The 13,617-nt window shown below is 37.6% G+C and overlaps 1 protein-coding gene across 1 annotated transcript in view; it reads right to left on the bottom strand.

Moving 5' to 3' along the window:
* LAMA2 (laminin subunit alpha 2) overlaps positions 1-13,617 on the bottom strand; it is a 460,887-nt gene that overhangs the window by 38,313 nt on the left and 408,957 nt on the right. The window contains exons 48-49 of the mRNA XM_083379924.1: positions 12,302-12,426; positions 10,780-10,942 (exon numbers count right to left, since the gene is read on the bottom strand). Coding sequence (XP_083236050.1) covers positions 10,780-10,942; positions 12,302-12,426 — 288 coding nt within the window. The remainder of the gene's footprint in view (positions 1-10,779; positions 10,943-12,301; positions 12,427-13,617) is intronic.

Raw genomic sequence — 13,617 nt, 5'->3', positions numbered from 1 at the left:
GCTTCCTCCTGCACCTCCTCCGGCATTGACGCTTAAGGATTTACAAGATGCTCTTGGAAAGCATTCACAATTGATGTCTGACATGATGGATGGAAAGTTGAAAAAGCTGGAGGAGAAAATGGAGGAGAAAATGGAGAAGAAGATGGAAGAGAAGTTTAGAGCAATTAGGGTGGACATGTTGTCTATGATTGAATCTGTAGATGAATGTGTGCAACAGCTGGATGTAAAAGTGGAGGATCTCAGTCAAAAGAACTCTATATTAGAAGCAAAGGTATTAGAAAATGAAAATATAAGGGATAAAATGGACGGAGAATTAAGCCTTGTTCAGTATCATCAGATGCAGTATGCTATTAGAATCAGGGGTTTAAAGGAGAATTGTAAAGAAGATTTAAAGCAGCTGATTTCTGAGGCTCTGGAAGGGGTACTGGGCCAGCCAGCATCTGAAATTGAGGGAAATATGGACAAAATTTTTCGTGTAAATTCATGGATTGCAAGACAGAGGAAGTTACCCAGAGATGTGGTGGTCTATTTTACAAAGAGAGTAATTAGAGATGAAGTCATTCAAGCTGCTTATGATACTAAATTGGTAGTGGCAGAGCAAGAAGTCTTGGTTTTAAAAGAGATTCCTCCGAAGATTTTAAGGAGAAGGAAAGATTTTGCATTTCTAGTACAGGAACTTAAGAAATGTGATATTAAGTTTAGATGGGAGATTCCAGTTGGACTGGTGGTGACGCACGAAGGTAAAAGACATCGTCTGGTTACTGTGGCCCAGGCACGTGATTTTTATAGCAATGTGTTAAAAGCAACCCCCCTATCATTTTTGGAAGCTGTAAAGGGATACGGTGAGGGAAAGCTTCAAGATGTTGCAGATAGACAGACAGAGGACAATGGTGTTGGAGGGGATCAAGTTACAGTCTCATCGGTTGTTGCAGGAGGCCAGAGGATGACGCGTGCCGCCCTAAGAAGAGCGAGACGAGAGCAAGAGCAAGACCAGCAGAAAGTTATGGAATCTCCAAAGCGTACTTACAGTGAAGCTGTGGAAGGGGTGCGGTCCAAAGAAGTTATGGGGGTTATGACAGACGTGCTCCAAAAGCTTTGGGGCATCAAGATTGGTGATTAAATTTTTAAATTAGAATGTCAATGGATTAAATTTATCATAGAGGAGAAAGAAAGTTTTTTTTAATATTTAACACAATTTAAGATTGATGTTATTTGCTTGCTAGAAAAGTATATTAGGGTTATGGACTAAGTGTTGAACTATGTGTTGAACTAAGAATGGGTACGCAAGCTCCTAATTAACAACAAGTTGTCTTAGAGACTGCCTAAACCTTTTTTTACTCTTTTTATTTGAACTCAAGGATGATCTGGAACTGCGAGACATTTGGCGTGATACATGCAAGAACTATTTTTGATCATAGTTTAGTTTGGTTGGAGATTATTAAGGTTAACAGAGATAGGCGCTTTCGGCGCGTAACTGAGAATTTGTTTAGAAATTAAAGAAAGGTGGGAGAATGCAAATAGTAGGTGAAAGTTTTTTTTTGAAATTAATATGAATAAGGACTGGGATTAAGAAAATCTATTCTGAGTAAAGCTCTTTTTCTGTTTTCTCTTTTTCTTTTTTACTTTATTTGTAATATTAATATTGTTTGTATTCATTTTATATGAGCTAGAGGGAGATAGAATTAATAGTTTATTGTTGATAACATAGGGGTGCTTATGTTTGTTTTTCGATTTTATACCCTGTATTTAGCTCTGGGAAGTCGGGGGGGGGAGGAGGGAATGGGGGAGAGGGATAGGGAGGGCTAGATAGATGCCAATTCTTAGTTAAAAGAAGCATTATTTTAGTCATCTATCAATTAAATATGTTTACAACTCGTAACCTGGACTTTTGTAGGAATATTTTTTTTAATATATAAGATTTCAAGTAGCGGGACTTCCGGTGGCGGCGCGGCGCCGAAGACAGCCTCCCCTGGCTGCCCGCGGCTCAGCTGTTTGTTTTTTCGCCCGAAACAGCGCCGATCAGCTGTTCGGGCGAAATTGAAGCCCCCTCCTCGGGAGAAGAGGAGCGGGTGAGGCCCCAGGTAGGGGTAGAGTTCTCCGAGGCCGCCTGAGCTTGGAGCTTGGGCGGCTGAAGGATCGAACTCCCCCGAAGCCTGGGTTGCTCCCAGCTGGCCGTCGTCTCTGCTCCGAACTTCCTGGAGCAGAGCCAGGCGTCTGCGAACCATCCCTGCCTGAAGAAAGGACTATGATTTAAAGGAGCAGGCAGAGCGGTACAAGAGGAAAAGGTGAAGAGGACTATTTTACTATACTCTCGAACTTGTTGGACTTTTTTAAACTTTAATTGAAAGTGCGTCATAATTGAGGATTAAAAGATGGCGGCTAAACCTCCCTCTAAAACTCTTCGGAGTGGAGGATCCTCGCCGGTGCAACAATCATCACTACAGGCATTGCACCCTCCTGAAGTGCTGACATCGAAGGATTTGCGAGATGCCCTGGATAAACATGCCCAGGTACTTTTGGAATCAATTAATCAATCAATTGCTGATAAATTTGCACAGATGGAGGAGAAATTGGAGAAATTTGAGGAAAGAATGGAAGAGAGGATGGAACAGAAGTACAGCGTGATGAAGGTAGACATTTTGACTTCAGTGCATAAAGTGGCGGAATGTGTGGAAGATTTAGATGAAAAAGTGGATGATTTGGCTCAAAGGAATGCCATATTAGAAGTAAAAGCACGGGAGAATGAAAATGTAAGAGGCAAGTTGGAAAGGGAGTTAAGCCTTGCCCAATATTACCAGATGCAGTTTGCTGTCAGAATTAGAGGCTTAAAAGAGAATGTTAAAGAAGATTTAAAGCAGCTGATCTCTGAGGCTCTCGAAGGGGTATTGAACCAGCCAGCATCTGAAATAAGAGCAGCTATGGATAAAGTGTTTCGGGTGAATTCATGGATTGCTAGACAGAGAAAGTTGCCTAGAGATGTGGTGGTTTATTTTGCAAAAAGAGAAATTAGAGATCAAGTTATACAAGCTGCCTATGATGCTAAGGTGGTGATTGCTGAACAAGAAGTCTTGGTTTTAAAAGAAATTCCTCCAAGGATTTTAAGGGGAAGAAAGGACTATACATTTCTTGTGCAAGAGCTCAAGCAAAGAGATATAAGGTTCAGATGGGAGATTCCAGATGGGCTGATAGTGATGTATGAAGGTAAAAGGTATAGGCTGATTACTGTGAAACAAGCACGTGATTTCTACAATAATGTCTTAAAAGCAACCCCATTAACGCTCCTGGAAGCTGGAAAGGGATCTGGAGAAGAAGAACAACAAGAGGAGGAAACAGAGGAAAATGGTGCTGGAGGAGATCAAGCTACAATCTCTTTGGATGATCCTAGAGAGCAAAGAGTGACGCGTGCTGCTTTAAAACGAGCAAAGAAAATAAAAGAACAAGATCAGCAAAAGTCTTCAGATTCTTCACAACGCATTCATAGCCAAGCTGTGGGAGGAGCACGGCCTAAAGTAACCAGTCCTATCAAAGCTGTGGTCCAAGAGCTTTTCGGGGATATACATGGCAACTAAATTTTTAACCTGGAATGTTAATGGACTAAACTCACCGCAGAAGAGGAAGAAAGTTTTTCAATATTTAAAACAATTTAAGATAGATGTTATATGCCTGCAAGAAACGCATATTAGAGTTTTGGATCAAAAGTACTTATTGAACTCGAGGCTGGGTACGCAATTTGTTGCTTCTGCAGAGAATAAGAAAAATGGAGTGGTTGTTTATGTTAAAAGTGCCTTAACAGCGGATCTAATTGAAGCAGATAAGCATGGAAGATATGTTATGATCGAGCTGTTGTTTGAAGGTAAAAAGACGCTTTTAGTTGGATTATATGCACCAAATCAACAACAAGCTGACTTTTTTAGTTTACTTCATACAAAGCTTACCCAGTTGGATTATAAATCCTTTATTTTTATGGGGGACTGGAATGGAGTTATGGATGTACAGTTGGATAAGGCTGGAGCCTTTAAGCGCATTCCAAGTCACGCTAGACTGCCTAAATCTTTTTTTGAAATGAAGGATGACCTGGAATTGCGAGATATTTGGCGTGAGAGACATCTGCAGGAGAAGGATTATACATTTTATTCTGATAGACACCAATCTTTTTCGAGGATTGATTTTATTTTGTTGACTAATGATTTTCTTTTGAGAACTAAAAAGGTGAAAATCTGCGCAAGAACTATCTCTGATCACAGTCCAGTGTGGTTGGAGATTGATAAGGAAAGAGGAGATAGACGCTCATGGCGCGTAAATGAGAATTTGTTTAGAAATCAGAGAAATGTGGAAGAATGCAAACAGCGGATGAAGGATTTTTTTGAGATGAATATGAATAAGGGTACCTCTATGGATATGGTTTGGGATGCTAGCAAGGCATACATGAGAGGGGTGTTGATATATATGAACAACAAACATAGACGTGCTGTGGAAGCTAGGAGGAAAGAACTGGAGAATGAAATAAAGGAAAAAGAAAAGGCTTTGATTTTGAACCCAGAGGAGGTGAAGATCAAGGAGGCTATTAGACTGTTAAGAGGACAATTTGATAAATTAATGGCTGATCAAGTGGCGACCAATCTGCGGTTTGCTAGGCATAATACTTTTTGCAATGCTAATAAACCAGGCAGATGGTTAGCTTATAGACTGAGGAAAAAACAAAGGGCATCTAATATAGATAAGATTGAGTATAAAGGAAGGGTTGTGTATCAACAGAATCTTATTAAAGATGCCTTTGTGGATTTTTACTCGAAATTATATACTAAAGAGGACATTAATGCAAAAGATATTGATACGTATTTGGAGAAGGCTAGCATCCCGGTTCTTACGCAAGTACAAAAAGAGGGGATTAATCAACTGATTACAGAAGAAGAAATTTTTACAGCTATTAAGGAACTGAAGGTGGATAAAGCACCAGGCACTGATGGCTTGACTGCGGCCTATTATAAAAACTTACAATTAGAGATGATAAAACCGTTAAAGGAACTGTTCCAGACAATCCAGAGGGGGGGAAAGGTGCCCCCGTCTTGGAGAACAGCTTTTATCTCTTTGATTCCGAAGGAAGACCAGGATGCTACTTTAGTTAAAAATTACAGACCGATATCGCTTTTAAATACAGATTATAAGATATTTGCTAAGGTTTTGGCTAATAGACTGATGAGGGTTCTGCAACAGGTGATTCATGGGGACCAAACGGGGTTTATTAGTGGAAGACAAATGAAAACTAATGTGAGACATATAGTTGATGTGTTAGAGTTTTTGGAAAGGCACAACCAGATCTCTGCTGCGCTAATCTTTTTAGATGCTGAAAAGGCTTTTGATCAATTGAACTGGCAATTTTTGTTGAAAGTTTTAGACAAAATGGAATTTGGGGAAAAATTTTTACAACCGATTAGGGCATTATACCAAAAACAAACTGCCCGAATTATAGTTAACAATAGTTTGACAACAGTATGTAATATTGAGAAGGGCACAAGGCAAGGGTGTCCGCTATCGCCCTTGTTATTTGTGTTAACATTAGAGATATTATTGGTTAAGATTCGGAATTCGGAAAAAATTAAGGGGATACAAGTTGGAGATCAGGATTACAGATTGAGAGCATTTGCAGATGATCTGGTTGTTACAGTGACCCAGCCAGAGAACTCTGTTGTGGACCTGATGGAGATAATAACACAATATGGGAAGGTTTCTGGATTTAAAGTAAATATACAGAAAACTAAAATTTTGGCTAGAAACATGACAGTTTCGCAGAAGGCTCTCCTAGAAGGATTAACTGGATTTGAGATTGTTAAAAGGGTTAAATATTTGGGGGTGATTTTGTCGCCCTCTAATACAAAGCTATATAAAAATAATTATGAAAAGTTATGGGGGAAAATTCAAAAAGAACTGGAGAGTTGGGAAAAATTACAATTGTCTTTGTTGGGACGGATTGCAGCAGTGAAAATGAATATCCTGCCCAAATTTTTATTCTTATTTCAAATGATACCGATTCTTAAGAAAGATTCTAACTTGGAGGAATGGCAGCGTGGTATCAATAAATTTGTGTGGGCAGGGAAAAAGCCACGAGTTAAACTTAAGATTATGCAGGATACTCGTGAGAGAGGTGGCCTTAAAATGCCTAATTTTAAATTATATTATGAAGCTGCTGCACTAGTAGGAATAAGTGATTGGATTAATTTGACACAATCGAGGTTATTAAATCTTGAGGGCCATGATTTGTTGTTTGGCTGGCATGCATATTTGTTGTATGATAAGAAGGTAGATACTGTGTTTAGGATGCATATTTTAAGACAGGCACTGCTGAGAGTCTGGAAGAAGTATAGACATAAGTTAAGCAGCAAGATACCATTGTGGGCAATCCCAAAACACGCAATAGAAAATATGCATGCTGGTTTCAAACATGATGAGACTACTTACAAGGAAATTTTAAGTTTGGAAAGGAATATTTGGTGCTTGAAATCATATAGCTTCTTGCGAGAAGAGAAGGTTGTTCAGACTTGGTTTCAATATATTCAGTTACGGGCCAGGTGGAAAGAAGACCAGAAAAATGGATTTGCAACGACTGATGAAAATTTGATAAAGCAAATTAGAAATCAAGGACCAGCACATATTAAACGGATATATCTTGCATTGATAGAGATCGATTCAGAAACAGAGCTTGTTAAGGATTGTATGATAAAATGGGCCCAAAACATTCAGGAAGTTATTACAATGGACACGTGGGAAAAGATTTGGGTGAGGAATGTAAAATTCACTCAAGCTCAAAGTCTAAGAGAGAACTTTTATAAAATGTTTTATAGATGGCATCTAGATCCTAAAAAGCTTGCAAGTATGTATCCGAATTATCAGCCTAAATGTTGGAGGTGTGGTGATGAAGAGGCAACATATTTTCACATATGGTGGACATGTAAAAAGGTCAAGGCTTTTTGGATAAAGGTCTGGTGGAATATGCAGAAGATTTTTAAACGGAGGATAAAGTTTTGTCCGCAATTTTTTTTGTTGGGAATAATTGATGACGCTACAGTTGTGGACTCTAAGTTGATGTTGAATTTAGTTACGGCAGCAAGACTTTTGATAGGTCAATATTGGAAGAAAGAGGAACTGCCGACTATACAAGAGTGGATTTTAAAGGTTTCCGACTTGGCAGAGATGGCGAAGATTTCAGCCTATTTGAAAGATTACTCGCAAGAACATTATATTATGGAATGGAGAAAATGGATTGAGTTTATCCAGAACAAGTATAGGGTTAAGAAGTTTTATGTAGCATTCGAATAAGTCTTCTTTCGTTTTCTTTTTTCTTTTTCTATTTTAGTCTTCTATATATATTTAATAATGCTAAGTTTTGTTTGATCCTATATAAGTTAGAGAGTGATGGATTTTAGAATTTATAGTTGTTAGTATATGGTTGTTTATGATTGCTTTTATATATATATATACCTTGTATTTAGCTCTGGGAAGTCCGGGGGGGGAGGGGGGTTGGGGGGAGGTGGGGGGGGAGGAGGGGGGGGGAGGGGGGGAAGGGGGGAGGTAGGGAGGGGAGGAGGGAGGGGGAAGGGGGTTTTTTTAAAGGAAAACTGTATTTTTAAAACTTTTCAATAAAAAAAAAAAGATTTCAAGTAGCTTTGGCAGCAGAAAGTAAATTGGTTGGAGTTATCAATATTTACAAGAAACTTTATTCTATGCAATGTTCAAATACACTAAACATTTTTGCAAATTGAGAACCAACATTATAAATATCATATACAACTCATAACTTAATCTTCTTCAAGCCACAAATGTAAATCTTGCTAAAATCTACTACAGTCAGCCTGCTACTTGGAGAAGAGGTTATCAGAAAATCAAAGAAGGAGTACCAGGAAAAAATAAAAACATGAGCAACCACACCCAGTTTTCATTTTGCTCCTGGGAAAGGCAGCCCTCAGTGAAAAAATGAGAAAAAGTACCAATCACTCCACTGATAGATATGTTTGAATATTAAGGGTACAGGGATATATTGAAATCTATGGTTATAAATTTGTCTCGAAACAGTGTTTTGCATGTAGTATTTGCTGTTAAAAGAAAATAAAACTCTGGCTTCCGGTTTGCGTGTGCGGCGCTTCCAGATGTGCAGGAAGAGTCCACTCCCTGCTGTCCAATCTTTCTTCCTTGGAGGACCCTGAAAAGGGTCTAAAGTCACCCTGGAGGGGCAACCACTGCGTGGAGGCTCTCCCTGTGATTTTGGAAGGGTGGCAGCCCTCCGCTTGAATTCAGAGTAGCTCCTTTGGCCTGAAGAAGAGACGGCCATGAAGATGGCCGATCATTAAGCCGCTCCCTGCCAAAAGCCAAAAGCACTACCTAGCACTAAGAAGCAATCTGGAGGACCTGGGTGAGACTTTACCTTTCTTATTCCCCTAACCATCTTCCTGTGGAACTTTTCTGAAAATTTCCTCCCCCCCTTTTTTTAAAGAACAGTGTTTATATACGTGGGGAATAAATTTCAAAGCCTTACAGCCTCAAAAAAAAAGTGATTCAGCAAAGAAATTAAGCAATCTTATCTGTACTTACTAAAAAGCTTCTATTTTTTGTGGTGATCTACTACCCTATTTTCTGTTTAAGCTGTGAATTAAGAAAAAAAAAGAATGGACTAATGCTACAAAAGTTTTATATTAATTTGGGGGAAAAATTACATCGCATTTTATATGCTATTGATGACATTTTGTGGTGAATCTTGGTATAGCAAATAAATCCTTTTCTTATTGTGAGAGCTGACTGAATAACAGGGCTGTCCTTGACATTACTTTCAAAGATAAGTGAGGGAGCACCTGGCACTGAAAACAACTCTTTTGGAGGTGGATAATAATTGACTCTTATTAAAATAGCCTCCATGGAAGATTTAGCTATAAACAACAATGAAATGGATGAATACATCCCACCACTTAATTACAAACTAATACTAGACACGATTTTGGCAATGACAGAGCAAATTAAAGCCAAACTGCAAGATAAATCTAACATCTTAAAGCCACCAAATCAAACTCTGACCTTAAAGGAGGAACTGACAATCCAAAAGCAAACAGAAGAAGTGGACACTAACACTAAAATAGGAGACTACAAAGAAACAACAAATGCAACCTACAGAGAACCTTAAAGTCCAAATTTCAATGTTAACTACAAAACTTACAACTCAAAAAGTAACAGCACCCGAAGAAAGCAATATTAAGAGTGAGGACTTTAAAGGCCTTCAAATACACTATGTTGAGGATTCAGCTAATCAAATGACAACCATAACACCAGCTACTACTTTCTACCTAACCCAGATGGAATTGGAAGAAGAAAAAGACCAGACTGATCTAATGACAACTATATTACATCCAACATCAAAAACTGAGCTATTAAAACAAAATTTTAATAGCTATAAAGGGGACACTTTCTTTGCAAAACTGATATTTGGATGATCTCCCTGGATTCAAATAAAGGGTGTAGGAAGAAAGGAAGAAACATTTGAGAATTTAAAGATGCCAAAAGGGAAACCTGATTGGCACAAAAGGAAGGTGAGAGTTAGATTAAAAAAATGAATTTGTCTCTTTTTTGAGATTCCTAAGGATAGAGTCTGAAAATATCTTTTAATGGATTAAGGGGAATCTCTAAAAAAATATAAACTGATTTTATATTTAATTTTTAGATCTGTAAGGGAAAACAAAATTAAACTTTTAGAATATAACTCTGAACTATATTATAGAATCTGAAATCACATATAGAATATATTAGTTGTAATGATATAGACAGAAACTCATTTTGTATTTATCTTTCAAAGGAAAGTTGGTTATTAGAATTGATATATATTATAGAATTTGGAAAGGAATATGAGATATTTTGCTATAATTGGTGAATTGTTAAGATGATAAATAAACGTTACTGGTAAAAAATAAGAATGTTTTGAAATGAACATTGTAAGTTTTGTAAACAGGATAACTACTCTCTATTGAAATAGGGAAATGTGGGTTACCAAAAATGTAAGCGATCTTCCATTTATCATAGGCTAACCTAGATTACTTTATTTCAATTAGGTAAAACCTAAAAGCAGGATATTGATATGTATTAATGAAAATATATTATTATTATTATTGAAAATTATTTTAATTGACTAGATCACAATTAGAAATGTATTAATTTGATTAATTTGACTATGTTTTAACTAAGGGAATCAGAGAGGGAATCCCTGTTGATGTAACCTGTGCTATTTACAAATAACTTGTTATTTGATATTGTTTACTTTTGATTCCCCAACCACTGTATTGCTTCACAAATATTTGACTGTAAATATTAAAAAAATAATAAAACTTGTAAAAAAATAAAATAAAACCCCTATGTTTCCTAACAACACCAAAGTCATTGTTAAAATAAGTAGATAAATTCCAGTGAATGTTTACATTACACAATGCTCCTCTGTAACTGCTAAGGGAGTGCTGACAGATACTGTATATAATACTGTATATAATACAAGTGGTTCTTGGGCAATGCAACTTACACTAGGAATAATAAGAACAGTCATATTAATGATCTATATTATACTGTTAGTGTTATACGAGCTGTTGTATTAAATCCTCATAAATTATCCTACTTTGTCTATAAACAGCCTTAAAACTCAGTGTTCAATGTAAAATTCATCCACAGGGAAACTGACATATATTTAATTTCTCTTTACAGGAACTTGCAGATGCCATAATGTGAATAGCACAAGTCTAAGAAGCATAGTTTTACCAAGTCTAGAGTAGCAAGATACATCAGGAGAGCAGTTGAAGAAAATGTCTTGAATTTGAACATGACCATAGAGATATTAGGGTTCCATCTTATGGGACGGCTCACAGTAGCATAACCTTCTCCGTCAAACTGAACAGTTCCCTCACCATCTGCCACCTGGGGGCTGTGATGTGAAGAAATACAAAATAATAAAATTTGAAAACTGTTATATATCAGAATCATCTAAAAGCTGATTAAAATAATCATATCAGTTAGAATGATTGAAACAAAGATGAGTCTATCTGAATCGTTCATTCAAATTGATTGGTACAGATGATTTGAATCAAATTTTATGTAGCACAACCATCTCATAGCAGGTGCATGCATGCACGTGCAAAGGTCCACTGAATCATTTTAGCAAGTAAATTTTATTCAGTCATCAATTTAATTTGATATCAAATCAAATATATTTGATTTGATGTAGTACTGTATATCAAGTGCTTGAACCAAAACCTATCAATTTATTGATTTGAAGAAATAGAGTTTAATTTCCTGCATTCAGGGAATCAGATAGCTAAATGAAGTAGAAACACAAAGCTGTGAATCAAAGTTTCACACAGCTCATGTATGATATGAAACTATGCTGAGATACGTATTATATAAGTTATATTTGCATCCATATACTGACATCCGTAAGATGGTAAATGTGGACATCTATGTTATAATGTCATCACACAAATGACACATATTTGCAAGATCCATCATGCTGTCATTAGGTAGTTGCATAATTTACATGATGTCATGATGCATATACTACCATTCTAATATCATCATGTGTTGATACTGTTCCTGCACTATCTATTTGTATATATCTATAACTATATATCTATATCTACATCTATATATGTCTATCTATCTATCTATCTATCTATCTATCTATCTATCTATCTATCTATCTATCTATCTATCTTTTAGAAATGTAAAGATTAACTTTATATTCTTGTAAATGTATAGTTCCTGTATATTTTCAGTCATTCATTTACCATGTATATGTACTGGGGAAGGGATGGTGAATATTGTGAGCTATGCCATACAATTTTCATTTTTCAGAGTGTTTTATAATGATTGGGGTTTCAAAAGGCTGATCCTTAAAGGTTCCCCCACACATGCGTGCTAGTCGTTTCTGACTCTAGGGGCCGGTGCTCATCTCCGTTTCAAAGCCAAAGAGCCAGCACTTGTCTGAGGATGTCTCCATGGTCATGTGGCTGGCATGACTAGACACCAAAGGTGCATGGAACGCTGTTACCTTCCCACCGTAGTGGTCCCTATTTTTTTACTTGCATTTTTATGTGCTTTCAAACTGCTAGGTTGGCAGAAGCTGGGACAAGTAACAGGCGCTCAACCTAATTATGGCCTTTCAAAATGCCTTTCTATATAAAAAGAAGTACTAGTATATTGAGAAAAAAAGACTGTGAGATGCTCAGCTACTTATTTTTTTAAAAATAATTACAGTAAACAATATTATGGGGGAAAAAACCCTTACCTTACAGCACAGCCTTTACACTCTCCTTCAATGTCTCTGAAATTCCATAGTCCTATTGGTTTGCTGTCCAAATAGGTTTCTCCCATGCATCCTGTGAAAGTAGTGACTCTCACAGCATCAGATTTCTGGAAAAAGAAAGTATGCCAGCTAAGTACTGAATTCTTTATTCATAGACTCTCTATTACAATTTGTAACAAAAGCCAGTATTTGTCCATACTGCCTAATTTTCAACAGAAGTAGAAGCTATTAAGACAGAAATGATTGACATGGACAGAGAAACATGCCTTCTGTGTCATAGCACCTGCCCTGTGGAAAGAGGTTGTCCCTGAGATCCAGGTGACTTCCATGGTGCTGGCATTCCTGAGGACCTTAAAGACCTGATTTATCTCTCATGTGGTGGAATGGGAGAAAGCTTGCAGGTATATCAAAATAGTTCCTGGTGATCCTGTACTCTCCTTATACCCTATCATGAACCTTTTAGCTGAGACCATTTTGAACCTTAAAAGGTAAATGTAAAGTTTCCCCCACACATGTGTGCTAGTCGTTTCCAACTCTAGGGACCGGTGCTCATCTCCGTTTCAAAGCCGAAGAGCCAGTGCTTGTCCGAGGATGTCTCTGTGGTCATGTGGCCAGCATGACTAGATGCCAAAGTCGCACGGAACGCTTCCCACCATAGTGATCCCTATTTTTCTACTTGCATTTTTACATGCTTTTGAACTGCTAGGTTGGCAGAAGCTGGGCCGAGTAACAGGTGCTCACTCTGTTACGCAGCACTCAGGATTCGACCTGCCAAACTGCTGACCATCTGATTGACAAGCTCAGCGTCCTAAGCCACTGAGCCACCGCATCCCTGAACCTTAGAGTAAAGGAATAGCAGTGCTGGTATTGATTAGTAACATCCAAGGGAAGTCCATGTACCCAAAATGGTATCAGAGATCGTCACTACTCTACAGCATCTCTCCCAACCTAATACAAAATAAGGCAAGCAGGATATTTGGCAATATGAAACCCATTCTTGTTGGAACCAGTGAGAAACTCATCTGGAACATCAGAAGAGTCAATAACTTTCCCTGTTTAAATCAACCAATGTTGCAGATTTGTTTTGTACAGAGAAAGACAGATGTATATGTGTTTAGAAACAAGTCTTTGTTCTCTAGAAAGCCACTATATCCTAGTACCTGAGGAACTTGCATAAGATTTAATCAGCAGTTTCTGAAGTACTGGGAGGACATTACAAAGACAGGACAGATGCCTCTGTGCAAGCCAAGTATCTACTCTCTCTTGCAGTCCATGGCAACGTGGCTACAGAAGGTAGG

This window comes from Vipera ursinii (assembly GCF_947247035.1).
Source record: "Vipera ursinii genome assembly, chromosome: 1".
NCBI lineage: Eukaryota > Metazoa > Chordata > Lepidosauria > Squamata > Viperidae > Vipera > Vipera ursinii.
This window is presented reverse-complemented; position numbering and strand designations above follow the sequence as displayed.